The sequence below is a fragment of the Zonotrichia albicollis genome, chromosome 2 (genome assembly GCF_047830755.1).
Source record: "Zonotrichia albicollis isolate bZonAlb1 chromosome 2, bZonAlb1.hap1, whole genome shotgun sequence".
Classification (NCBI taxonomy): domain Eukaryota; kingdom Metazoa; phylum Chordata; class Aves; order Passeriformes; family Passerellidae; genus Zonotrichia; species Zonotrichia albicollis.
Window position 1 is genome coordinate 46,030,484 of NC_133820.1, and position 25,419 is coordinate 46,055,902.

The 25,419-nt window shown below is 39.8% G+C and overlaps 1 protein-coding gene across 1 annotated transcript; it reads right to left on the reverse strand.

Moving 5' to 3' along the window:
- Positions 1-5,981: 5,981 nt before the first annotated feature.
- EED (embryonic ectoderm development) lies at positions 5,982-23,188 on the reverse strand. The gene is made up of 12 exons (XM_074535032.1): positions 23,031-23,188; positions 20,105-20,257; positions 14,752-14,844; positions 13,746-13,811; positions 12,927-13,052; positions 12,727-12,808; positions 11,077-11,168; positions 10,070-10,203; positions 8,858-8,963; positions 7,930-8,088; positions 7,309-7,382; positions 5,982-6,311 (listed from the first exon to the last, which is right to left on the reverse strand). Exons 1-12 carry the CDS (start codon positions 23,142-23,144, stop codon positions 6,185-6,187), a joined length of 1,326 nt encoding a protein of 441 aa, XP_074391133.1. The 5' UTR covers positions 23,145-23,188; the 3' UTR covers positions 5,982-6,184.
- Between the last annotated feature and the right edge of the window lie 2,231 nt (positions 23,189-25,419).

Genomic DNA, 25,419 nt, shown 5'->3' on the forward strand with positions numbered 1-25,419 from the left:
CATAAGTCTGTAGGATTTTGGGGTGGGCTGAGTGGTTCTCATGACCAGTGCAGTTTCTGCTGGTGCCACACGTGCCCAGGTATCTCATAGGTAAGGTCCAGCTGGCCCTTCTGTTCACTAGATTAGCTTGATCAGAAATACTATTTTGAGCAATAGATCTTGGTTTTGTAAGTTACTTCCTGTAACCAAGGACTAAGACTTGTTCCCAAAGCACTGGCATGAAAATAAAAGTTTTACTGGTTTCATTGACTGAGGAATGAAGCCTTTAAGGAGTCCTTTATCAAGTCAAGTCAGCCTTAGGTACACTTGTCCTGAGAACAGAAACTCAGTCCTTCAGATGTCCCCAGTGCCACCCTGTGTCATTTCTGCCTCAGCTTAAAATGGACTCTTCCCTTGCATAAAAGCAGAGGGACTCAAGTAATAAAAGGAATGAGCTCAACCTGGGACCCAGAAGAGGAGAAAAAGAGACTGATTAAACCCAGGAAAGCTGTTGTAAGAACAGCTTTTGAAAAGTAGAACTAATTCTCCCCCAGGTAATTTATGGAACAAAGCTCATTTCCTAAAAGCCATGGCACAGATGCAAGACTGAAAAGTTTGGGTTGCCTGCTTGACTAAAGCCTTAATTTTCTTAAGGACACAGTTGTAGGCCAAATGTTTGTAGAGAAGCAGCAATGAGGGAACTTAGCAGAGACCCAGGCTGAACTCCCTCATCAGAATGGGTCATTAGGATCATTCTGTGTGACCTCTCAAATTCTCTGCAGGATGTGGTAGTTTTGTCACACAGGTGGCAGATGCCTCACATAGCTGGTGATAGTGGATCAGACAAGACAAGAGGGACCAAATGGAAGTTAAGAGTGGTCACTGCTCAGCTTCTCACACTTTTAAGGAAGGATCTGGCTGGTGTGCAAATAAGTAATTAACACTTCACAAGCCATTGCAAGGCATCAGGAGTTAGGGAATATGTGTCTACATGATGTAGCAGACTCATTCCATCAGCACAATTTAATTACCAAAGGAGTGATTTATTTGTAAGAAAAAGAGGTACTAGCTACAACTTCCTCATCTGACTGGCCAGAGCTGCCCTCTGTGAAATAATCCTCATGTCACTACTCCTTGTTGCAATTTTCTATGGCCCTCACTGTCATGGTTTGGTGAAGAGCAAGTCATAGAACGAATGGTATTTAAACCCAAGGGCCCTGTTTGGGCACAGGCTGTGACTCTGCTGCTCACTCTTCTCTCTACTAGTTATAACAAGCTACTTCTGTCCTGACCAAAGCTGCATTCTGGTTATTCCAGATGCTGGTGGGATTGTTGTTTGGGCTTCAGGAGGCCAGACAGGCCAAACTAGACCACGGGGGTGAGGTCACTAAGTCCAGCATGAGTGCTGTGGCTGCTCTTACCCCTGCTCCAGTCATTAGGGCAGTAAATGAAAGTATGTATTTATATGGGGTTTGAATAATTCAATAGTATAGGTTAAGGACTTCTCCCAGTGCTGCAGCCACTGTGGGTTCAGCAGGTGTCTGAGTTCACTGAGTGTAGCACAAGCTTGAGAGCATCATTGTAAATTACTTTACTTTCCTGCTGTGATTGAGCTTACAGAAAAGAAGCTCACAGAGGGAACAGTCTATCCCCCTTCAGTATCAGAATTTTGCCTTTCACAGCTGCTATCAAAGTAAGAACTGATTCATTCATACAGGTTATGTGGATAGCCAGACTGTGCTTCTCAAGCATAAGTGCTTTTTCTTTCTCAGCTTTGAAGCATAGCATTATGGTGGGTGAGTTTCACTAGCTCTGTGAGATCCTATCATATGATCACTAGTTAGGATGCTTGAGGAAACAGGCATTCAGTTTGTCTAAGAAAAATTTAATTTAAGAAACTCCAGGGTCTTCTAACCTGTCTCCCAACAACACTTCTTATCTCAACATTGAGGTTTTAAAACCACATGGGAGAACAGGATTATAGGAAAAAGATCTGAGGAGAAACAAAGATACATACATTCATCTATTTTGCCTTTAACATATTTTATATATAAATATATACATTTTTTCTCCAACATATTTTATATATATATATATATGTATATATACACATATACACTTTTTTTTCCTCCACACACAAAACACTAAAATTCCTTTGCCCAGGTATAGCCAGAGGTAAAATGCCTGTAATACTAACAACCTCAATGTAATACAAATTATTTTGTAATGATCCTCCTACATTTAGAGTAATTTTCCCATTCCCAGTTTCTAGATACTAGGGAGTTCAGGTTTTAAAGAAAACCTGTAAAAACAAACTACTTAAAAAAAAATACTGTCAACTGATTGTTAGGCTTTGAGGTTTATGCCAAACTCATAAGCATGACAGGGGTATACCTATTTCCCTCAATTTTGGGACTTTTTCCCAATTGTTTTCCTTTTCAAGGCAACAGGAATTGATTGTTAGAGTGGGGATTCTTGTCACAAGGGCCCTACCTGTTTCTACCACCACCATGCCCAGAGAAAAATTTAAAAATACAGGAAGCAACAAAGAGCATGTATTGCTGCCGGCTTATACAGAAACAGATGCAAAATTCATAGCAAGGAGTAAAAATTCTAATTATGCACAGGGTTTTTTAATTTGTTTTCTAGAAGTTGCTTCATTTGTTCATTTTAAATATTTTTCTGACACAGCTCATGGTGACAGCAAAGCATTCTCAGGTGAACCTAACTGTGTCTGTAGTACTTGCAGAGGAAGTTAATTCCTTGGCATTTAGCCATGGAACCAGAGCTCCCCAATACAATCAGTGGTGAAACAAAAGCATGAAATGCACTAGAGAAAACAAGCACTCCTGCCTATACTAGGAAGGACAAATTCGATCCATTATTTGCATAAATTTTTTTTGGCTAAACATTAAGCCTCAAGAAGAACCTGAATTAAAACTGCACTGTGGTAACGTTCTTTATTCATTCACCACCAGATGGAGCATGACCCCAGGAAACAGGACCATACTCTGAGAAGAGAGACCTTTTAAGTGAACCACTGATTTAACAATCAGGAACCTGTTTTCTGTTTCTACTTCCAGGTGTAAACCTTGCTGTCTGTGGGCAAAGTCTCTGCCTTAAAGTTAGAACTGTAGTCCAAGCCTACCATTTATGCAAATTTTAAGTTTCTGAAAGTTGGTAGAATAAGACAGGCTGCCAGATACCTCTACTCTTCAGCTTTTTTTTCTCTCTTCAGGGAGATACTCAGTGTGCAATAACTGAGGGAATCAGCAACCTTCAAATTTTAGTATGCTCTTCATGCAGAGTTCATGAAGAAAAGACCTCTATAACAACACTTGCAGCCTCTGAAAGAGTTGTCTGACTACTGTAGTTACTCATCACCCTGACTTTACCTCTCCCTCACTTGTCTTGAGATGGGGAACAGAAGGAGTCAATTACCGAATTTGCCAAAGAATGGACCCAAAGATGGCCTGAAGACACTGGAGAAAACCACAGGCTATTTTTGGTAGGTCTCTCCAATACTAGGGTTAAACCACACTTCTGTTGTTGAAAAATTTAGGCACTGGAGCTCGTAAGGTATGTTTCATAAAAGTACATATTAAAAGGTTAAAAGGTTTTGGAAAATATTAAAATCTTTAAATTCTTTTGCAATGATTAGAACTCTAATAGCTCTGTATCTTCCAGAAGCACAATAATTTTAATCTTTCTCCTTTATTTAGTCTAGAACTAGGCAACTGTAGGAAGAAAATACTCTAATGAAATAAACACATAAGTTTTATATCTATTTGAGCTTTATCAGTCTGCTTGTTGACAGAGACTTTCTCCCCTGTTGTGTATTTTCAAAATATTATTAATTCTACATGCAGATGGGGCTGACTGTTGTAAAGAAGAATTTTTTCTCCCCTTGGCTTGTTACAGCTTTACTTACACAAGTTCTTCCCTTCAATAACACTGTTCATCTGATTTTAGCTTCCTCCAGGTTTCTCAGGGCAAAGCTCCTGGAACAATCATCTGCATTTTAAGAGGACAGTCTTGTGTACATTCCTAAATTAAAACAGAAGTTAAAGCTGACCCTAACTTTGTTAGGCCTCTTTCCAGTCAAGCACCACCCTTCCTTTCCTTCCTCTCCAACAGAGCAGCTCATTTGTCAGAATGTACCACTTATGTCCCAAAACAACACCCATGGCTGAGAAATCCTTACTGCTTTTGTATCCCAATTCACTCTCAACCCCTGCCCTGGGAAAACACAGAAGATGGCCAGTACCACGCTACTGTAAAGCATTTGCAAAGGCACCAGCCTCCAACCCAAGTGTTCCTAGTACAGCTAATTCAATCCAAGCTCTTTCCTTGAGGCTGCAGGAAGCCTGAGCACTCCCACTGCCTTTCTGGAGTGCTCTCCCAACCACACCCCAGCCCCATAATTTTTCAGACTCTGCCAACCCCTCATACTTTCCACAGCATGGACCACTGCTGTTGAGTAAACACTGGCTCATACTATGTATGCCAGCAGTTCTGTAAGTGCAGGAAGTTAAACACTTTCCCCAGGCTCCAATCTCACCTGTCTCCCTCAGCTGATCTGTGTTCAACTCTGCAGGAATTTCAGTTTCCTCCCTCTGGTAGTCGGGCTTCTACATGGTTCCACCCAACTCTGCTTTTACACTTGGCTTCCTGACCACGTCCTCTTGACCAGACACTCATAGGCACATGCAAGACCATACTGGCCATGTAGCTTGTGCAAGAAAAACAAGGTCCAAAATCCAGCTCAATTAAATACTTGTTTTGGATGGACCTGTGGTACTACTGCACTTCCCCAGTAGTAAGATCAAGGATTTAAAAGAGGAAAAAAGACAAACAATTATATATTACAAACTAAAATTTGTCAACTGCTTGTCAGTCAGTTGTTCTGAGCTTCATTTTTTTCAGGCTTCCAAGGACACAAATCAAAACGAGTTTAGTCATATTACTTCCAACTGAACAGATAGTTTATCTAACTAGAGCATTTACAAGCTTCCCAAACTGTAACAAACAGAAAAAAGCAGTATCTTGAAAGATGAAAAGTCAGATATGCACTTAAGAAGTCAGCAGCAGACAGGACTACTTAATCTACTGATCAGAAAGGCACCATAATAGTAACAACAACAGTGAAATTGTATTTACATCATAACTCAGAACATTCTTCTCAAGTAATATGCTATGTTAAAGGATAAGGGCAGGGAAAGGGAAAAAAAGTATGTGAATGGTTCGGCCTCAATAAATGATATTTACTTCCTCATTCAGTAGCACACAGCTACTGAGCAATGTCCTGGAGCACTTTCTTAACACAGACATGAGCATTTCAGCCACCTGCTGACAAGAGACACACAAGGGTTTTGAACACAGATTATCACTGCTAATAATTTCTGCCATCTTATCTATTTCCCCCTTTCATTTTTATTAATTGTACACACATTTTAATCCTATATGAAATATGATTGATTTTAGAATTCATTATTCCTAAGGCAAGTAAAAACATTGAGGAGGTTATTTGGGAATACTGACAATAGAGGCAATTAAAATATATTTCCAAAAACTAGCTTTTAGATAAATGCAGTAACTAGACAGAAATCAAAAGAACAATGTGATCCATAAAACAAAGTCAGTAATGGTTTTACCCCACTAGTCATTAACATATATGGCAAGAAGCAGATTCCAGTTTGAGATTACAAAAGATTAAATCAATTTCAATCTGCAACTAACTTAAAGAATGAGTTCAAAGTATTTTTAGGAATTGTTTAACAATTGTTTATATTATATTCTTAAGAGTAGCATTTCCTTTGTGTTGTCCCTGAATTAAACCTTCATTAGGTTTTATAAAGAAAGGCACAAAATACAACTGCAAGCATAAATATACAAAACTTCTAGCAAGTTGACATACATTCATGTGTTAACTCTAACAAAGAAATTTCCTAGGCCATAAGTGAAAGCTTCTTGTGGGAAATAATTAATATGGACAATTCAGAAAACTTTACAAAAATACTTCTTTTTATTAAAAGCAGCAATTTCAAGCAGAACAATACAGAGAATGTAAACATCACTAAGTCCAGCTCCAGCCTGCTGAACCTTCAAGAGAGTCTACACTAAATGCATCTACTGTACTAGCATGTTAACAGACTATATTATAATTTGAAAATATATTTTCTTCTATGAATTAAGAAAAAGTACTTTATCGTAATCTGTCCCAGCGCCAGATACTGGCATCATCACACACAGCTATAAGGATACTGCTGTCCCTGCTAAAACTGGTCTGTCGGATGGCAGCAACACATTTAGGGTGAGTAAGAGTTGTACACCTAGAAAGCAAAGAAAATATTCAGCTGCAGTGTTAAATCTTCCTACTACATTATGGAGCACAGTTTCAGTAATCCCTTATTTATGTGACCCAGGAGGAATTGAAGGCAACAGGATTATGGCCTTCACGGGGTTTTTGTATTCCAGATGAGGACTTGGGACAGCAGGTTCCTCTGCACCCACAGTTGTTTCTCATCCACCCAATTTTTATTGAAGCAAAGACTGAAAGCTTATTGAATCACATTATTTAGGACTTCATAATCAGTGTTATTTCATAGGTTAAGAATGAAAAATCAGAATCATGTGATTAAAGACTGCTGCACTACCAGGAACTTTATACATTAATGTATTCATTTATACATATTTACATGAATTATATCTATAAATATATAAAGATATGTATAATATATCATATAGGGTATATAAAAATAAAATGCATAAAGTATTTATATATACAGTATATATCCATTTTATATACAACATTTTTTGGGAGTGGCTTTGGGGCCTTTTTTTGTGTTCAGGCTTTTTTTGCATTTGTATGTTTACACACATATATACGTACCTATATGTATCTAAGAGACATGCTGTGAAATTGCCTGGCAGCACAGGTGAGGAAGTGGAAAGCCACAGTGTTTTCTCCACACTGTGCTCATAGCTCACCTTCACACCCTCCTTTTTTACTCCAGCACATCTTCTCCTAATAGCTTTGCAAAATTTCCACCCAATTAGCAAAAACTCTGTGAGAAATAAATTGCTTTTTACTGTATCTATGCATGGCAGGCAGCACAATCCAACTGGGACCTCTTGACATAAATAAAATATAATTTATAAATCAGTGAGATAAAATAAACATTAACTTTGAGGGGCTCACAATGTTTATTTCCCTACTAATTATAATGGAAAGTAAGTAGTACAGTAAAGAATTTCTCTATAATCAGGAAACAAAAAAGAAAAAGACCCCAACTCTCTGTCTTAGCAAAAACAAAATAAAGTACTCACTTGGCTTTATGTGGATCCTCTATTTCTAAATCCCAAACATAAAGTTTGCCAACCTGATTGCCCAGAGCAAGCATCTTAAAAAGAAAGCAGAGGATAAAGAGGTTTTAAAATACTCCCTCAAAGAATAAAGTCAGACATTTATAAAGGCTCTAGGGCTGATAAATTTTGTGTGAACATTTAAACATGACTGACTTAATAAGTTTGTTGGAGGAGTCAAAAAGGCTGTAGAACAATCTCTGCAGACAGGGGATGAAGACATCAGGAAACTTATTTCTGGTGGATAATTAGTATTTCTTTTATGGAGTTTTTTCCCACAGGTAGAACCCAGAATGAAAAATCTGGAGCTCTTTACTTGTAGCAGAGTACAGCTGTAGTAGGAATTTTGCTTTTTAAGTATAAGCTGCTTACCCACACATCCTGACAGGTGACAAAATTCTCAGCACACTCCCCAAAATCATTTGATACAAGATAATAATTTAATTTGCAGGTTCATATAATGTCCCTTACAGCAAACCATTCTGTTTCTCAAATATCACATGAACCAAGACCCTTCCTATACCCATAAACATGTAACCAATGAAAAGCTACACACCTTCAAATACAGCAAAGTCAGACACATACCTTTTGCCAGAAATCCATTGAAAATCTCATGTACCATATGTCACACTGGCTGTAGTCAAATCTCCCAAGAATGGTCACATTTGACTCACTGGGCTTGATTTTATCAATATCATCTTCCATCTTGCCAGGCTTCCAGCAAACAATGGCATTTTCACAAGACTGGTGCGAAACAAAGAAAAGAAAAATCACCTGTAATTTATACTGCAGAATCAGTCCAACTAGAAGCAAACATTTCATCTCACATCTTCCCCAATGACACTATGAAAAGCAGAACTGAAAATCTCACCTCTGCCCTTAGATCACAGCCACATCACCAATAACAGTCACTGTCCATCGCTGGCAACCCGATGCCCTCCCAGCTTTGCCAGGGAATGGGGCTGCAGGGGCCCTCCCTCACCCGCTTCAGATGGAGAGCCCAGATGGCTCAAACACAATTTCACAAGCAGCCTAAACATACATTGGTTTGGGCATTGTTTACCCAGTCCCTTTGACCAACAGGTTGGTGCACTCACCAATTGCTGGCATCAAGGCAGCTGGACTGCCTGCTTTAATAGCTGCAAGCCAATGTTACAAATGGACACAACACATAAATCAAAGTTACTCCATTATGGTTACTCCTCATCTTACTCTTTAGCAGGATCCCAAAATAGTATCTAGAGATTCCCTTTCCATATGTTCTGTGCAGATCCTGGTAAGCCAGAAACCCTTGGTTTGTAACAGAGTACATCTGTAGTAACATTTTGCTTTTTAATTATAAGCTGCTTACCCACAGATCCTAACAGGTGACAAAATTCCCAGCACACTCCACAAAATCATTTGACACAAGACAGTAATTTAACCTAAGATCCACAAGCTAATAAAATTTCTAAGGTGTAGGATCCTCAGGACCAACAAATAAATGTAACATAGCTGAAAAATGCAGCATTACCTTGGAAAGAATTAGGTCTCCCAGCCACCGTACACAGTCAACATAGTTTCTATGTATGTCTCTTGTAGAAAAGTCAGGAAAGTGAATTTTCTGGGAAACAAAAGGCCTATGGAGAAAATTGCCAAGTGAGGTTCAGAAAAATAAATGCAGAAGCACAAGTGTAATTTTTAATAACCAGTTTTAACATATTTCAATGTTAAAAGAACAAGCCCAGCTTTTTAACAGTTTTATAACAAAGTAGATTTTGTATGCAGCTTGTTTTTCTTTTTAATAGTAATAGAACAGTCCTTGTTTTCATCCTCATTCCTAATGAAATAACTTAGTTTCTCATGTAAAAGACTGTGCAGAGATAGTGCTGAGTAAAACTACTCCTTCAGATGCTGAATACAATGCCTGTCACCAAATACTTCAAGAACTAATTAAAGCTCAGTCTTCCTGATGCTGCTGCTGCAACATCCAAATTGTTAAACACAAATGCACACTTTAAAAAAAAAAAAAATCATCATTTTAAAAAAAGCACGCTAAAAAGCATCATTTAATATTTGGTAACATTACCAAAAAAAGCCAGAGTATTTTCACAGCTAGTCTCATTGCTGAACATGTTCACTGTGTTTTAGACTCTTCAATTCTCTCAATGGTTTAACTGGAAGTTAAGATCAAAAAGTTGAAGAACTTCATAAAGAAGGATTTATCTATCATGTATCTAATTGTTATGTTTACTTGATAATTTACTCATAGCTGAGGTCAAACCAGAGAATGATGAAAATTAAAGTTATTACTATGTGAATGGTTTTTTCCCCACCCCAAAGTAAAATAATACACAATAATTAGCTACTCAGTATAAGATTATTTGACACATTTAATTACACAGATTTGATTCCCTTCTAGAAATTTTGAGATGAGATGATATAAAGAAAAGATACTGACATCTTGAAATGCATGAAATACAAGCCTTAAGATAATAATTTTAGATATTTTCTAGTCTAGGAAATAAGAAATAATTGAGATATTTAAAAATAAAAAATTTTGGGACTTTGAATCAGAATTCAATAAAATTCCAGTGAAGCAAACAACAATAAGACACACAATCTAGTGAGATTCAGCATCCACATCACTACCCAAAAACTCCCAACATGAAAAGGAATTAACCTGGACTGTTGATAGGAGTATTCATGTGTTGTAAAGACAGACAAGGAGATGAAGACTACATACCTGTTGGTTTTGTTTGGGTTGTACTCATAAGACTCTTTGATAGCATTAATCATTCTCTTTGAATTAATTCTCCAGAGTTTTAGAGAGTGATCCATCCCACAGGACATGATTTTTTCACCAAGAAGATCGTAATCCTATGTATATAAAATAATTTTGAACATTCCCACTCTATGCTGCATTATATCAACTCAGATTTTATTCCATCATTTCCATCAAAACAGCATTTTATGCACAGAGCATGCAATAAAACTGAATATTTCAAATAGAAAAACACTAAGAACGTAATCCAGCTCACTGCAAAGCAGCACAGCATCTTAATTATTATATTTAGTCTCTCTCAAGAAAGAGAGACATATTCAACAGCACTGAGAGTGAATCTACAGCTAGTTCTCCTCCTTCACTAAGTTCCCTAGGAGCAACTTTGGCAGAATTCCAGGGCTACAACATGGGTGATCAATACAGTGTCAGGTTTCCTCCAGATGCACCCCTCACCTTTCACAACAGGTCAGATAACAGGAATGGAAAGAGTTCTTAAGAACAGCATATTAAAAGTTAACTATTCTAGTTGATGTTTGCTGAGTACCAGTGTCTGTTCACAGCCACTGAAAAACAATTTAACTCAAACAACTTCTTTCCTTCACCACCATGTCTCTCCAGGTTTATTTGCTTATGCTGCTTTGACTTGATGAGAACTCAAGACCTTCAAAAGTGGGACCATCATGAAATGTTTTTACTCTTTCTAGCCCCACTGAGCCCTATTTTGCTCACTTCTAGGCTGCACTGTGAGTAAACCAGCTACTGAAACACACAGATCCTGTCTATAAGAGGTGGCCACATCAATCAAACCACCTGACATTTAAAGCTGTCTATCCCCTTAAAACAGTATTTATGCACTTCCAGGTGGTTATTTTAAAGTAGCTATAATATCTAAACAGTGCCCAAAAGGATACGAAGTTGCTTACTACCCTTTTTAAATCTAAATCACTGCCCCACAGTCTTCCACTTACTGCACTTAACACCTCATCCCTGTGCCCTTCTACTCCTCCAAATATTGCAACCAGCGTGTCTGTCTGGATGTTCCACAGTCTCAATGCATGATCTATAAAGAACAAATAGAATTACATGCTGCTTTTTATATGCACATTTGAATAATATATTTCAGCTTAATCACTTTGAGTAACAGGTGTTTAGGTCAACATCAAAAATGCACTTAATTCTTCTTTTTTTTGTTAGAAACAAAAGAACTGCATTAACTGAAATTGCTATTATAACTAACTTGCTGTTAAAAGTAATCCTGTAATTGAAAAAGTGTGCCCACCCCCTTCCCTAGGGAAAGTTTCTAGCAAAAAAACACTTGGATCTTTAGATCATCCAAAAAGCAAAGGAAAGTCTGATCTGACAAACATGCTTTTAGTCAGTCATAAGAACAATTTTATGTATCAAAAAATGCTAGAATTCCTTTCTGCCATTCTAATCAACTTTCAGAAAAGTTGTGATTTTCCATCCTTTAACTTTTAGGACATTATTCTTGGTGAACCACAGTCAGTAAAGGAGAGAAAAGCTGTTTACATAAATAATATATAGTCTAAAGTCAATTAGACTAATCCACTTACTTGAAGAAAGTTTAAACAATTTCTAATGAAGAACCTCTAGTGTGTCTCCCATTTGGAAATGGGAACCTCTAGAGTATTTCCCTGTTGGATTCCACAAGTACATTGCATTGAATTACAGCAACACCCAAAATCCCAGAAGGGAAACAGGTGGCCACTCAGTCCCCAATGTTTTCCTCCCTTTTTAATAATCTCTCAGCCAAGCAGTTCTAACAGCCCAAATATTCTCCTGCCTTCTCAGCAATAGCACCTGGTCCAGAGATTGCACATTAAAACTTTTAGTACTATGGCTGATGTCAAAACATTATTACAAAGAGAACCTAAAAAAATACACAGCAAGTGGATGTTTACAGACCCACAGCACCACATTGACCATTACAAGCATGAGAGAGCTTCCCAACTCCTGTTCTCATGCAGCTTCATCAGTAAGTTCAAATACACTAAAGTCAAAAGTCCCCTTAAGTGAATGTTTCCAGCTCAAAAATTCCTGAAGGCTACCTCCTTGTGGCAGATCATTCCCTTACTTAACAGAACAGTCAAGATCAGGAAGTTTTAACTGTTAGAATTTTCTGGACAAGCCCATAAGACACTACACCAAAAACTTCCTTTACTAAAATGCTTTTTACACAGAGTCCAATTAAAGTTGCCAAGCAACAGACAATCCAAGCTTTTCCCCATGAACAGGATGGTGAATGCTGTCTGCAACGTTAAGAGGTCCCCACTAGATGGCAACGTGATTCAACAACTGAAAAAACTTGAATTAACTGTCAGAAAGCAAAGAGCAAACCCAAGGCTCAGGATTCTTCTTTCCTAAAAAGCAGCACTATTCACAATCCCTTTGCACCATAGCTGGACTTATGGTTGTAGGCCATGGATTTAGTAAGTATAAAATATATAGCCATGTAAAAGCATGATTTGCTCTCAACTTTCAAAGTGAACTTGTTCAGTGCCATTCATAAAAAAAAAAAAAAAAATCATGAAGGTTTTTGGCAACTCCAATCCAAAGTATCCCCATTTATACAAAAAAGAACAGAGGTTTTTCCTCACCTTTGCTTACAGATAAAAGAAGATTTGGATCTCTTGGATGGAATTTCAATTCATTGATTGCATTTCCATGGCCCACGTAGTGCTGGGATAGAATTCAGAGACCAAGTTACCATTTCTCCTCATGCTTACATGTACTTAGAAGAAAAAAGTGTCATACCTTACTAAAACACAAGCTGTATGTTAAAGTTGTGAACACTCACCTTTATGCACTGCATTGTAATGGGATTAATTATCCTAATAATACCCCTGGATCCTGCCACAGCCAGAAGAGGATGGCTTGTATTGCTATCATATGTCCATGCACAGGTATAGAAATTTTCATCTGCCTACAATGCCTCAAGTTAAGGATCACAGAACAAACAGGAGATTTTTTTTTTTTTTAAACAACATTTTATTTTAAATGAACCTGTAGTTATTTTATCTAAGTGCCCAGGAGTCTCTGCTGGATCCAATAAGAAAAAAACACGCATTCAGTTGTACACCTGCAAATACCAACAACATCACCTTTTCCACAGATGTTGATTTCCTCACTTCTGTTCCATAACATAAAAGGAACACCTTCTCTTTCATAGCATCACCTTTGATTGGGAATAATGAATCATGACCAAGTTCACAAGTTAATGACTTTTGTACTGCAAACGATCAACACAAATTATTAACACTTCAGAGCATGAAACACAATTCTTATGCTTTAATGCCAGTTCTAATTCACAGGGAAACACTGTAAAGCAGGGAAACATTATACAAATATTAGTGTTGGGAAGATTAAACTGATGGAGAATCAGTTTTCAAATATTTGAATACAGTGTGGTCCCTGAGTCTACGTTTTTAACATTTTTTTCAATTGGAGGGATTCTAGGATGTGGGAAAGAGGCAAGACTTGGACCTAACATAAAGAATGCACCACATGAGCAAAGTATTAAATCACAGACAAAATATTTTCATGTTTTTTCCTCCAAAGCCTCTTGATTTTTCATAAAGAAGAAGCAAACACATGGGTATTTAACTTAAAAGGATACATCAGCATCCACATAAGACTGCAACAGACGGATTTCTCCTTGGGAATGACATTCATATAAAGTAACCTGGAGAAAAAAAAACAAAAATAAGAAGTGGGAGAGACTGCTGCTTAGTTGTATCATTTCAAAAGGAAATCACAGGCACCCATCTATTGACTGCCTGATGGGGAGAGGTAGAGTGCCTCTATGGTTTAGATTTCATCCATCATCCATTTGTTTACCACGTGGAAATGGTTTGATAAAAGAATGCCCACAGCAGTTTCATTAAAGCACCATTCCAGGACTTGTCAGCTGTCCTTCCCAGATATTGAAGTCTATTATTTGAATTGCCTTAATAAGATAAACCCTTGCTGGAATTAATTACTGCAGTTATCTCTAATGTGACTTGGTCTTGTAATGAGTCATTGATACCTTGCTTAAACTTAGTGTTTCTGGTGACTTGACAGGCAGAACAAACCTAGAAATGAAACACTTCTTATTTATTCACAACACTTGCATAAAATGCACTTCTCAGGGGTTATTTTCAAGACTGAAATGACACCAAACATTGTTCAGAGGAAGTCTATAAATTCCCTCCACACAGGCCATGAATTTAGCTACTGAGCTGGCTGGCATCAGCCAGCCACTGTTGCAGACAGTTCTCATCCTGTATATATGAGTACATTACTGTTAGATAAGAATATTTATGAAGAGTAATTTTATTGAGAAGATACATTTAAGCACCTCTCTTCCTTATCCCATATGCATACTTCCGTAAGACTTTTCTCTTTATTCCATAGGTTAATTACCAAACAGCTAACATGACTTCATGGAACAATCCAAAGGATGCAGCTCTCCCAGATAAGAGACGCTACAGATCTTAGAAATCTGTTTATATTAAGTATTAAGCATCTGTTTATATTAAGTATTGCATGTCCATACCAAACACAGGTAAAGGGATTGCTTGGAAACAGGAATGCATGCAGAACCACACAGAAGGGCGTATGATGAAAAACAGATTACTCACTCTGTTGCTGCCTACAGTGGCAAAAACAAGAGGATCACCTTCTTTACTGTGCCAGTTAAACTGGACTCCAAACAGAGGCTGGCCATGGTCCTCCTATACGTGTAAAAAAAGTTTAGAGATTAAAAACCCAACAAAACCCACAAGCATATCATTGCTGTGAAATTCAACAGTTTCATTGACAATTTTCCCTCCTAAACTAATGGGTTCACAGCCAGTATAATTTTAGACAGTGAACGGTTAACAGTCATAGTTTTGTAACGCCACATTTTAACTTGGCCATCTTAAAGGGAGGTTAAAGGAATATTCTGACAAATACACCCCTCCCTTTTCCTTCTCTACCAACCTTTTAAAAAGTAAATGGGAAAAACTGTTGTCTCAGTCATGCCTAGAAGCTGGCAGAACTCCCAAGCTGTATTTGCAGCTCTAGTATTTTGGTCTACAATTTTCAGTAAGGCAACCTCTGCATCTAAGGTCATTTTCTATCATAATTACTTATACACAAGGATTTGCAACTTCACAGAGAAGAATTACCAGGAGAGAGAAGAATTATATTGGTATAAGGATGGAAAACAGACACATTTCACTATTACATTACAGTTAGGTCTTGTAACTTTGTCACAGACACAAGGAACTCTCTCCAGTGTGTCACAATACTGCTACAAAGTTCATGTCTACAAAATGTTTTCAGATGTTTTACAAACAGTTACCAGAGAAATGCCAAGTATTATTTTTATACAACTTACATCAGTTTGAGAGAAAAAAAAAAATGGAGGTATGTTTATGAATTGTGATGAATATGGTGGTGCTTGTTAATAATTGATAACAGTATTTTGGCCTGTCCTGACAGGATGTTTTCAGCAAGAATAATGTTCATTAAAGTGCCTCCCCACAGGGGACTGTCTGGGACAGCACAGGCAGGAAGGAAGTGTCTCATGATGGCTGTTCAGCAGCCTTCAAATGGCAGCACTTCAGAGACAACACCAGAAGTACCAGCCCTGGCAGCTCTGGCCTATCCAAAACCAAAGAATAAATTCGAGGAGGGGGTGTGAGTAGGGAGTCTAACACTCCTTAGTAAAAGAAAAGGAAAGGAAGTCTGGAAAAATTTTAAATAGCATTATTTACTGACAAAGGCAGTATCTGTTATTAACAGAAGTAACTAGAAGAGCTAGAAAGGGAAAGCAGAAAATCTTTCAGAGATTAAGGCCCTCCTGCAATTCTTAAGAGAGATAACAACTTCCAAAGCTCAATACAGATTAAAAAGAATTGTTCAAAGCTTAACTCAAAGTATTACCCATCATAACACAAAAGCACAAACTAATGGCTTCATGAGATGAGGGATATAGGATATTAAGAAAGGGAAAAGTAGCAGGGCTCTTAGTAACCCCAGAACAGAAGGAAAAAGCAGGAATTCAGTATCTGCAAAGTATTACAGTTGAAATAGAAATGAATAATGAGGAAAACCATAAGGCATAATATTGCATACACATGGCCACGATTTTTTTGTGTGCAATACATTTATTAATTTTACTTTTTAGCAAGAAATTTATTAATTTTACTTGGTAGCCTAAAATTTTGAGTGTATTAAAGTCTTGTTTGAAGAGAATGGCTGAGAGATCAAACTGAAAATGCTTAATAAAGTTTTTCCACTAATAATAACAACTTGGTTTCAAATTCCTGCCTGAAGGAGTTCCTGCTGCTGAACAGTGAGTGCTTCTGACATATCACATGAAGATAATACAGGTAAAATGCATGGGCTCCCACTGCTTTATTACAGAGATATATTAGCAGGTTTTGCATTTGTTTTTCTGGAACAACCTTGCTCTCTGTTATGTGCCCTGTTTCTGATAAATTTAACAAAACATGGAAAGTGAAAAGCCGTATATTTTTCATCCTCCAGACAGGATATTTTTCCAGCATATGCTGCAGTAAGTTTCTGATTTTCTAGGCAGGACCCAGACAAAGGTGATAAGTAGAGATATATAACAGAGTGCTACACTGTTTCCATATTTTTATACTTGAGTACATACCTAAAGTATTTTGCAAGCTTTTTCAAAGAAAACCTATTTCCCTGGAAAAAATTACTCTGCAAGACAAAGGTCTTTAGTCTACTTACTTCACCCACACTACATTTCTCACACCAAGTGCTACAATCTCCAAGAGCCTGACTGTACATATTGCAGTTTTGCTGGTGTTTGATAGATGAAGCAGCCAGGCAGAGGCTCCTGCAGGAAGATACCAGGGTATCTGCAGAAGCTCTGCTCCTATTTAAACTCCTAACATCCCCAGTGGTCAGAGACAGCACATAGCTATTTTGAAAATACTTGTCTGCTCTAATTTTTGTCCCAAGTGCTAAACAACGAAGGAGATTTTCCAAAACATTGTATTCTAGGTGCCGTACACGATGGTTATACTCAGATGCCAAGTATGTGACACAAATGTGACACTGGTTTGTACCAACAGAAGTGACCCAGATACCCGTCCAGAAGTGAAATTGTGAAATGCCATCTTGTCCCTGTTATGAATAAAGGGCACGAAAAGTACCCAGGTTCTTCATGCACTAGAGGAAGAAGGCAGAGAAGAAAACAGACCTATTGCTACAAAAGCAAATAAATAAACAATCAATAATGAATTCCAGCCTTACTCACTCAACACCAACTTGGGTTCAATCAAAGAGTAAGATCAGACCTGGTTTTAGACAGAAAGCAGTGAAGTCATTACAATGGCAAAAATAATCCCCTGCATGAATGCCTTTTAATCTGTGTCACCCACACTGCCAGTGGGGAACCAACAACCCACACGTGCATTTCCAGTTCCCAGAAGTGGAAGTGAGCCATTGTGGGCAGTGGGTGTAGTGACATTTAGTTTCCATTACACACCAACAAGCTAGAATTCTGCATGGCATTGCATACTGGTTCCCAGCTCAGGGGACAGCAAGGAGAAGCTGAGACAACACCAGGCTGCTTAGAACTTAAGCACACACCCTAAGCAGAAGTAAAGGGTAGGGAAAATAATTGCATTGCTTTAAAGGGGGCACAACAAAGCAAAACATACACAGTTTTCTGCCAAATGATCTATCAGCAAGATATAGATGGATATATGAGGATGTGCAACTGCGCTAGCTGTTAGCTGTATATGCTCATTTATAAACCCTATTTCCATTCAGTCCACAGAAAGCAAAGATTTCTCAGTACATTTTACAAGTAACTTAGTACTTCATAAAGAAAAAAGGCATTTTTTTATTTCCTGACATTTTCCAAGATTTTCCATTTTTTCTCCATTATTTTTGTTTTCCTGATGCTTAAATTTCACCCAAAATAACTCCCAAAGTAGTGTTTAAAACACATATTTAGCAAGCACTGAGTTTTTCAGGCTGAGTCATAACCATTTAACACTCAAAGCAGACAGTAATGGCCATATTTGTTTCCCAAAGGAAAAAACTAAAAAACAAAATAAGATGGGAAAACCAAAAGTACAAAAGTGGAAAAACATGTAATTTATACACCTCTAAAGAATCCTTAAATCATGTTGACCCTTCCTTAACTTCAATACCTGCATCTTACAGCACAGTTCAAAATCATATAAACTAGGGGATATATGATATGGTACTCAAAGAGTCAGAAGTGTCTTTCTAAACCCACATACAACATTCAATCATTAGAGTTTTCTCCAGAGTCTCTGCAAAGTTAGTATGGAAGAGCAGGAAAAGGAAGAGAGGCTTCCTCAGTCATGAAGTAAAAAAACAAATTTGGCTGCTACCTAGTCTTCATCTTAACATGCACATCTCTTATTATTACCATTAATTTCTGACCAAAGAGAAACAGGGGAAAAAAGCTAATAATAATACCCCACTTAATTGAAATGCTACATTTACTCCCTCACAGCTTGATTCCACTTGCACAGGAATCTGTTCCCAGCCCTGATCCAAATCCAAGGAAGTCAGGGATTGCTTAGTTTCATAGCTTGGTCTTTTGGATCACCCTGCAGTAGGGTCTGGATTGACAGTGGGGTGAGGGAATGTTTTGTTTTCCCAGAAGACACTTGGAAAGTAGCCACCCTTTTTGTCTGCAGACAGAAAACAAGCATGAGTAACAAAGCTCAGAACCTGTTAAAAGTTTGGGTGTCCAAAGGCCGGTGTCTGCGTTTGAAGTATGACTTGAAGCTGCAAATAGCACCATCCGCGGGGGCGACTCACAGGAACTGCTGCCTACTTTGGTGGAATGAAACAACTTCCCTGCCTCCTACACCCTCAAAGGCATGTAGGCAATCTTTATACTTCAAGAACACAATAAGATCAATTTGTTTCCCAGATACCTTTGTCAGCGTAACTTCGTATCGCAATTTCTCCAGTGGCAAAGCTCATTTAGAAGGTTTCCATGCCCCAAACCTTTTATCCCCTCCCACTCAGGTACCCCAGTGTCTCACTACAGCAGCCTGAAGACAAAGCTCAGAAACGGAGCCACATCAGCACAGCTCCATAGTTAAGCATAGGGAGAATGAAAAAATACTCTTAGAGCAATTCTGCAGAAAATATCCACTGCTGAGCTACACAGATCCTCACAGAGCTTGCCATAACTCCCATCTTGCCACATAAATATCCCACACAAAGCAGAGGAATGAGCAAAAGAAGAACATCCTGACAGAGTAAAACAGTCATGAATGAGAAAACTCCTTCAGTTCACCACAGTCTGTCACCAGTGCAGAGGAAAACAGCACTATGCTAAAAGAGCAGAACAAGGAGTAAAGACCATGAATCCACATCTCTTAAAACCACCAGGTGTTACATGGGAAGACACATACTGCCTGAATCAGGTGTGAACACATGATCCCAACACTCACAATAAATTAACCAAATTGCACTACACAGTAGTTATGATATTGCCAGGGGATAGAAAATACCTGATCTGGTTAAGTGTGAGGAAAAAGCTACTCTAAGACTGTTGGGTGCATTTGTTCTGGTTCTTTTTCAACACATAGAGAAATCTGAGCAGGTTCTGTGCTTTGCATGGAGTTGTCACAGGTTTTGTTTTAGTTCAATTTGTTTATCCAGCTTCTTGTATTTCACTAGCATCTACAGCTTCAATGAAATACATAATCATAGCATTGCACAGAACTTTGCAAACTCTACAAAAACAAGGTTAACTGCAGCACTATCTACTATTTCCTATTTCTCAGTATCCTTTTTCTTGAAAACTTTGGCTATTCCAAGCAAGAAAGGTAACTGCTTCAAATCAGCAGGAAACATAATTGCTTCCAGATATTTAAAAGTATCTAGCTTGAGGCTGTCTCACAGCCAACATTAACATTGCTGCCAGTAAGTGATGCCCAGCATTCCCTGAAGCTCATGCATACCTACCTTGAGGCTATTTACACATTTGAAGGAATATTTGCACTTCTTCGACTTCCATTTTCCTTTCCCCCAGCTTTTCCTTCCTGGTGCATTAGGAGTGTTTGTTGGCGTATCAGGGCGCTCGGTGTTAGTACCGCTCTCAATGCTCACAGCATCATCCTGAAAACATTCAGAATCACACAGAATGTCACACAGAGATCATAACTGCTGCATACATTCAACTGATCTTGCAGCACTTGGCCTTTTCACTTTTTCTTGTCATTCATAAGAACAGATCTCCCAGGACTTGGTGTTATTTAGATTCATGCATTTTAATCTAATGCCAGCATAGTAGCATTCTTCTCTAGAAACAGAACATGAATCACATGAGGACTAATCCAAGAGGGAGAGATATGAACTGTGATCTAGTGATGTTTCTTCAGAATACTGGTAGCTGCTCTCAAGAAAATGTCTAGAGATAAAGCAGCTGCTTCCCCTAGAAAACATCTTTGATCCAGATGAAATGAGTCTTTCTGAAGTAATGAAGAAGAGTTGCTTGTGTAAAAACATCAGGCTTGACCTTACCAAGAACTGAGCCATTCTGAGGCTTCTGTACTCACAGCACAGTTCAGCATCAACACCAGAAGACAAAGTCCCTCCTCTCCCTCCTACTCTTTTCCACAGACATTTACTTGTTTCCACTAAAAGCTAAATTCTGATCAGCTAACTAATTCAACTGGCCCTCTAACCATTAGCATAAGATAAGAATGGGGAAAATTGAAAAAAAAAGGATACACAAAACACTCTGTCCAGCCGCTGAGATTTTAAATCAGCTTTGGACAATCAGCAGAAACTACAAATTCCTGTGTGGTCTGACTGCAGGGCACTGGTTAAAAGGACACCTCCCTGCACCACCCATCACAGAGTACTTCACCTGCACTGTACCTGCCAGCTCTGTGCTTCTGTATGAGTACGTTCAGCTTGTTAAAAATCAACTTTTCCCATTTTTTCTGGCAAGATAGTCCATTCACTTTCCATCACACTTGTGAGGGGAAAACAACTCATCCCAGGCCAAGTAAATTCTATAACTGAACTAAGGAAGACAGAGGCAGACAACAGCCTGTCACTGCAGGGGATTCACGAAGCTGCATTAGGAACTGCACTAGGAAAAAGGAATGAAGTCAACTGTAAACATTAATACACTGCTTCCCACCAAACATTCATTCTTTGTCCCAGTTTCATGTTTCTATTATCAGAAGCCTGAAGAGGTGTACTAGTCTTTGTTTGCCCAACAACTCTGAAAGACAGGACATTCAGAGGACAAAAAGGAGGAAAGATGCCACACAAGCCCAGTGTACTGCCCATATCTGGAATAATTTTCTTCACATTGGACCCCTAAAAGAGCCAACCCTCCACTAATATTCACAATCAATTTTACAGTTTTAAGTTTTCCTGTTTCTTCTCCTTTACCCTAAAAAAATTTCAGAGTTTGCCAAATTCTCATCTCCCAAGCACATTTGCCAGAACTTCAATACTTGACAAGACTGAAGTTTTCTCTAGACTAGACAGATACTGCCCACGTGAGAACACCAGGCAGTTGGTGTGGTGAACTATACCAGGTATCTGCAACTACCACACAACCAACAAACCTGCACACAGGACACCTGCAGAGCAAAACACACCCCTTCTCCAAATCAACACCACTACGTCAACTTTTAAACAGAACCCCCCATCTTGCAGGAGTAGTGGAGTCCAGTAACAGACTCTTGAAAAAGGAATCCCTTCACCATTGAGGTAACCCACAGAGAATTGTATAATCAGAGTGGTTTGTGTTGGAAGGGACCTTAAAGATCATCTAGTCCAACCCACTGCCATGGGCAAGGACACCTTTCACTAGAGCAAGCTGTGTAGAGCCACATCCAGCCTGGCCTTAAACATCTCCAGGGATGGGGCAACCTATTCCATGCTCAGTGATAGCCTACGACTGACAACAAATTAAGCCTGAATGTCTGTCACCAAATTACACTTGGATCTACGAATGCTGCTAAGCTACTAAAAAAACCCAAAGAGCAGCAGTGTGGAACATCTCAAACCTGCCTGTCACCTCACAAGCACCACTTCCAAAGGTTGTGGAGAATGTGGTCCAGATCCCTCACTTGCTGAAAAAGTGCAGAAAAAAAAACTTCCACACACTACAAAATACACACACCATAACTGCACAACTCTCTCCACACCAGCAACTACATAAAGTGACTTCTCGATACCTTAGGTTAAGTTTACCTTTCAGATATAAAGTTATTCTACATCAATCACATTACCTTTGCTCTGAGCACTAGAATTTCACCTAACTTAGAGACTACAGACCCCATCCCTGCTGCCTTCTGCCGGGAGTAGTTTACGAGCACCATCTCCTACTCCTCATTCACCAAAAGCCGCACACATAAACTTATGCTTCATGTTACTCTACAATGTGACAGTGAAGACACAACTGCAAGAAAGACGGAAAATGCTGCTGGTTTGCAGGGAAAATTAAAAAAAAAAAAAAGTCTGATGGCTTGAAGCAGAGTTCGAGACAGAGCCCGCTCGCAGTCTGGGCCTCAAATCCACCTTCACCCACGTGGAGGCAAAGCGGGAGTCTCTCCCCCAGACCCTCCCCGGTCTCTCCCACGGGGGCCTCCCTCCGGCGGCCCCGAGGGACGGCCACCGAGCCGAGACGGCCGGGCTGAGACCCCTTCTCCCCCTGCCCCGCTCCCGTCCGGGATACACCCGAGGGGTCCCGGTGGCCGATGTCCCCTCACGGCGGGGCCGGAGGGGGGGGGGGGGGGGGGGGCGGCCCCTCCTCCCTCCGCTCTCCCGCCCGCCCCCGGCGCGAGGCCCCGCGCCCGCCGCGCGCGCGCGCGCTCCCGCCGCACCAGCCCCCCACCCGTGCCGCCTCCCCCTCGCCCGGCCTCACGTTCTCGTCGCCGGACAGGTCCCCGGGGTTACTGTTCTCGTCGCTGCTCAGCTTCTGCTTCTTCGCCGGCATCTCTCCCGCCGGTGCCGCCGGGGCTTCTCCCCGCTCAGACATCTTCCCCGCCCCCCACCCACCGCCACGCAGCCGCAAAGCGCGGACGGGGAGGTCGGAACGGCTGTGCCGTAAAGCGGGCTCGCTGGCCGGGCCGGAGCGGGCTGGCCGGGGGAGCAGCGCCTTTCCCGCCTCTGGAAACGCGCCCTGCCCGCCGCCCCGGGCCCTCGGCTGGCGGCGGAGACCCCGCTCGTCCTGGGGGCTCAGCCGGGAGCGAGCCCGCGTGGTCACAGCGTGGCGGCGCCTGGCCGGCGCTGCCTGCAGCCCGAGCACGCGTGCGATGGAGAAACAAACAGCCGCTTTCGCCGCGGGTGTCACCCACCTCTCTGTCCTTCTTTTCTTGTGCCCAGAGGGGTTTGCTGGGGTTGGGGTTTTTTTTGTTTTTTTTTGTTGTTGTTGTTGTTGGGTTTTTTTGTGGTTTCTTTTTTTTTCTTTTTTTTTTTTTTTTTTTTGTGTTCTCTTGCTCCACAGAAGTCCTTCAGTCTGCAAATAGTGTTTCCGGATAAGAAAGGCTCTTCTCTGCTTCCTACTTCTGTACTCTCCGGCAAGCTCCTTCTGCAGCTATAAATTAAATAACTGCACTTGCAGGTTTTTGTTTGTTCATTTAGTTATTGGCAAACCACAGGTCCCGGAGTCATAATAGTTATGAAGAGTAAAAAAAAAAAACCAAACCCAACCTTCTAACAATGGGGAAAAGTAATCTGCCCACAGGCACAGCATCTTATCTGCTATACTTGTAGAGACAGAAACAAGTCTTTTCTCCCTGAGGGAGACATTCCAGTGTCAAAAGAGCTTTGAGGGCAGTGACAGAAGTGAACCATGCCTTGTGTATAAAATATAATCTCACATGAACTTCAGAGATAGAGAGGAAGAAGAGATATGCTTCAAATAGTACATGTTCTATAGCAATAAATTAGCAATAAACAGTCTCGGTTCTGCAGAAGTGTAAGCTCCAATGAAGCTTTACACAACATATAGCAAAAGGTGGTAGTTTACAAGTAAAAGCCCTTCGTAGGTCTGTGCTGTTAAGATTGAGGTTTTGTTAGAAGTGTTTGTGGGAAAATAGGCTTGTTTCTAAAATACAGCAGGATTTTTTTTGACTGATGTCTTGTAATGAAGACTAAAGCATGACTGTGCTGCAGATTTGTTGAAAGAAGGGCAGGCACCAAGTTTTCAGCAGAAAGAATTTTGAACTTCTCCCTGTGGGTGCCCTTGAGCTACTGGGGAGAAGACAGCTCCCCTTTGTCCTGCAGCTGTCAGCTGACATGCTCCAGACTGCCAGCTGAGCTGCGCGTTCGACTCCACCACGTTTCACCAGCTCACCAGGAAAGTGGAAGCCTCAGCCAGCCTGTGTTTCATGGCCAGCATGCAGAAAGGTTCCTTACCCACACCCAGAGTCAGTCAGTTCATCTCACAAACAGCTGTGGCCTGGGAGGTCTGTCCCTTCTATCTTCTAGATGCTGGAGATAGCTTCCATCCCAAGGTGATAGCTCTGCTTCCCTCTGGAGACACTTTTTAGTCTTAACTACTTGCTTTTCTTTCACTTTCTTGAAAGACATGAAAGACTGGTGTACCAGGGGAGCTCAGTTTCCAAATGTCAGTACATTTCATCTAGCTTCTATTTAAAGAGTTAGTTGTGTGGTTAAACATAAGCTTGAAAGTTCAGGGAAATTGCTCCAATTTGTGCTCTGCTGAGATTCTCTTTGGAAAGCCTCCATGCTTTTCTCTGCCTCAGTTTCTCAACAGTGCTATGTGAGAAGCATTTCTTATATCCCAGAGGGATACTATGAAAAAATATAGTTCATTATTTGTTTAATTAGTATAATACTGCTATATAAATACCATACACATATTAACTAAGGAATAGGGCCTTTGATATAGTATATAGAGGAAAACAGGAGAACAAGTTTGTTTTTTAAATCTGCAGTCAGTTTTAAGTAGTGAATTAATGGTATTTTAAAAACACATGGTGGGTACATGGGAGGCTGGATTTAATATATATGGAAAGACTCTGCCACATATGAGTTCTCATAGGATTGCAATAATAAATGTCAAAAAAACTCTGGAATGCATCAAAGACATGGGGTCTTAATAGATAGTCTGGTTTTGGATTGTTTTGGTTTTTTTTTTTTTTAATAGGTACTACAATATTTCTGGATTATTCAGGGACCTTGAAATACTTTTTTATATATATGGATTGAAAGTAAATCAGTCTCACACTTTTCATTCATTCTCTACCAGGCAAGCTTCTTCACAGAATCATGGGATCCTGGAGGTT

Bases quoted from the DNA above. Each gene is read 5' to 3' on its own strand.
- EED (XM_074535032.1), bottom strand. From the start codon at position 23,144: ATGTCTGAGCGGGGAGAAGCCCCGGCGGCACCGGCGGGAGAGATGCCG. The intron at 13,053-13,745 runs GTATCCTTTTAA...GAGGCATTGTAG, and splicing joins AGTCTTATGTGGATGCTGAT to GCAGATGAAAATTTCTATAC. The intron at 11,169-12,726 runs GTGAGGAAAAAC...TGTTCTTTATAG, and splicing joins TCTTTTATCTGTAAGCAAAG to ATCATGCATTGAGACTGTGG.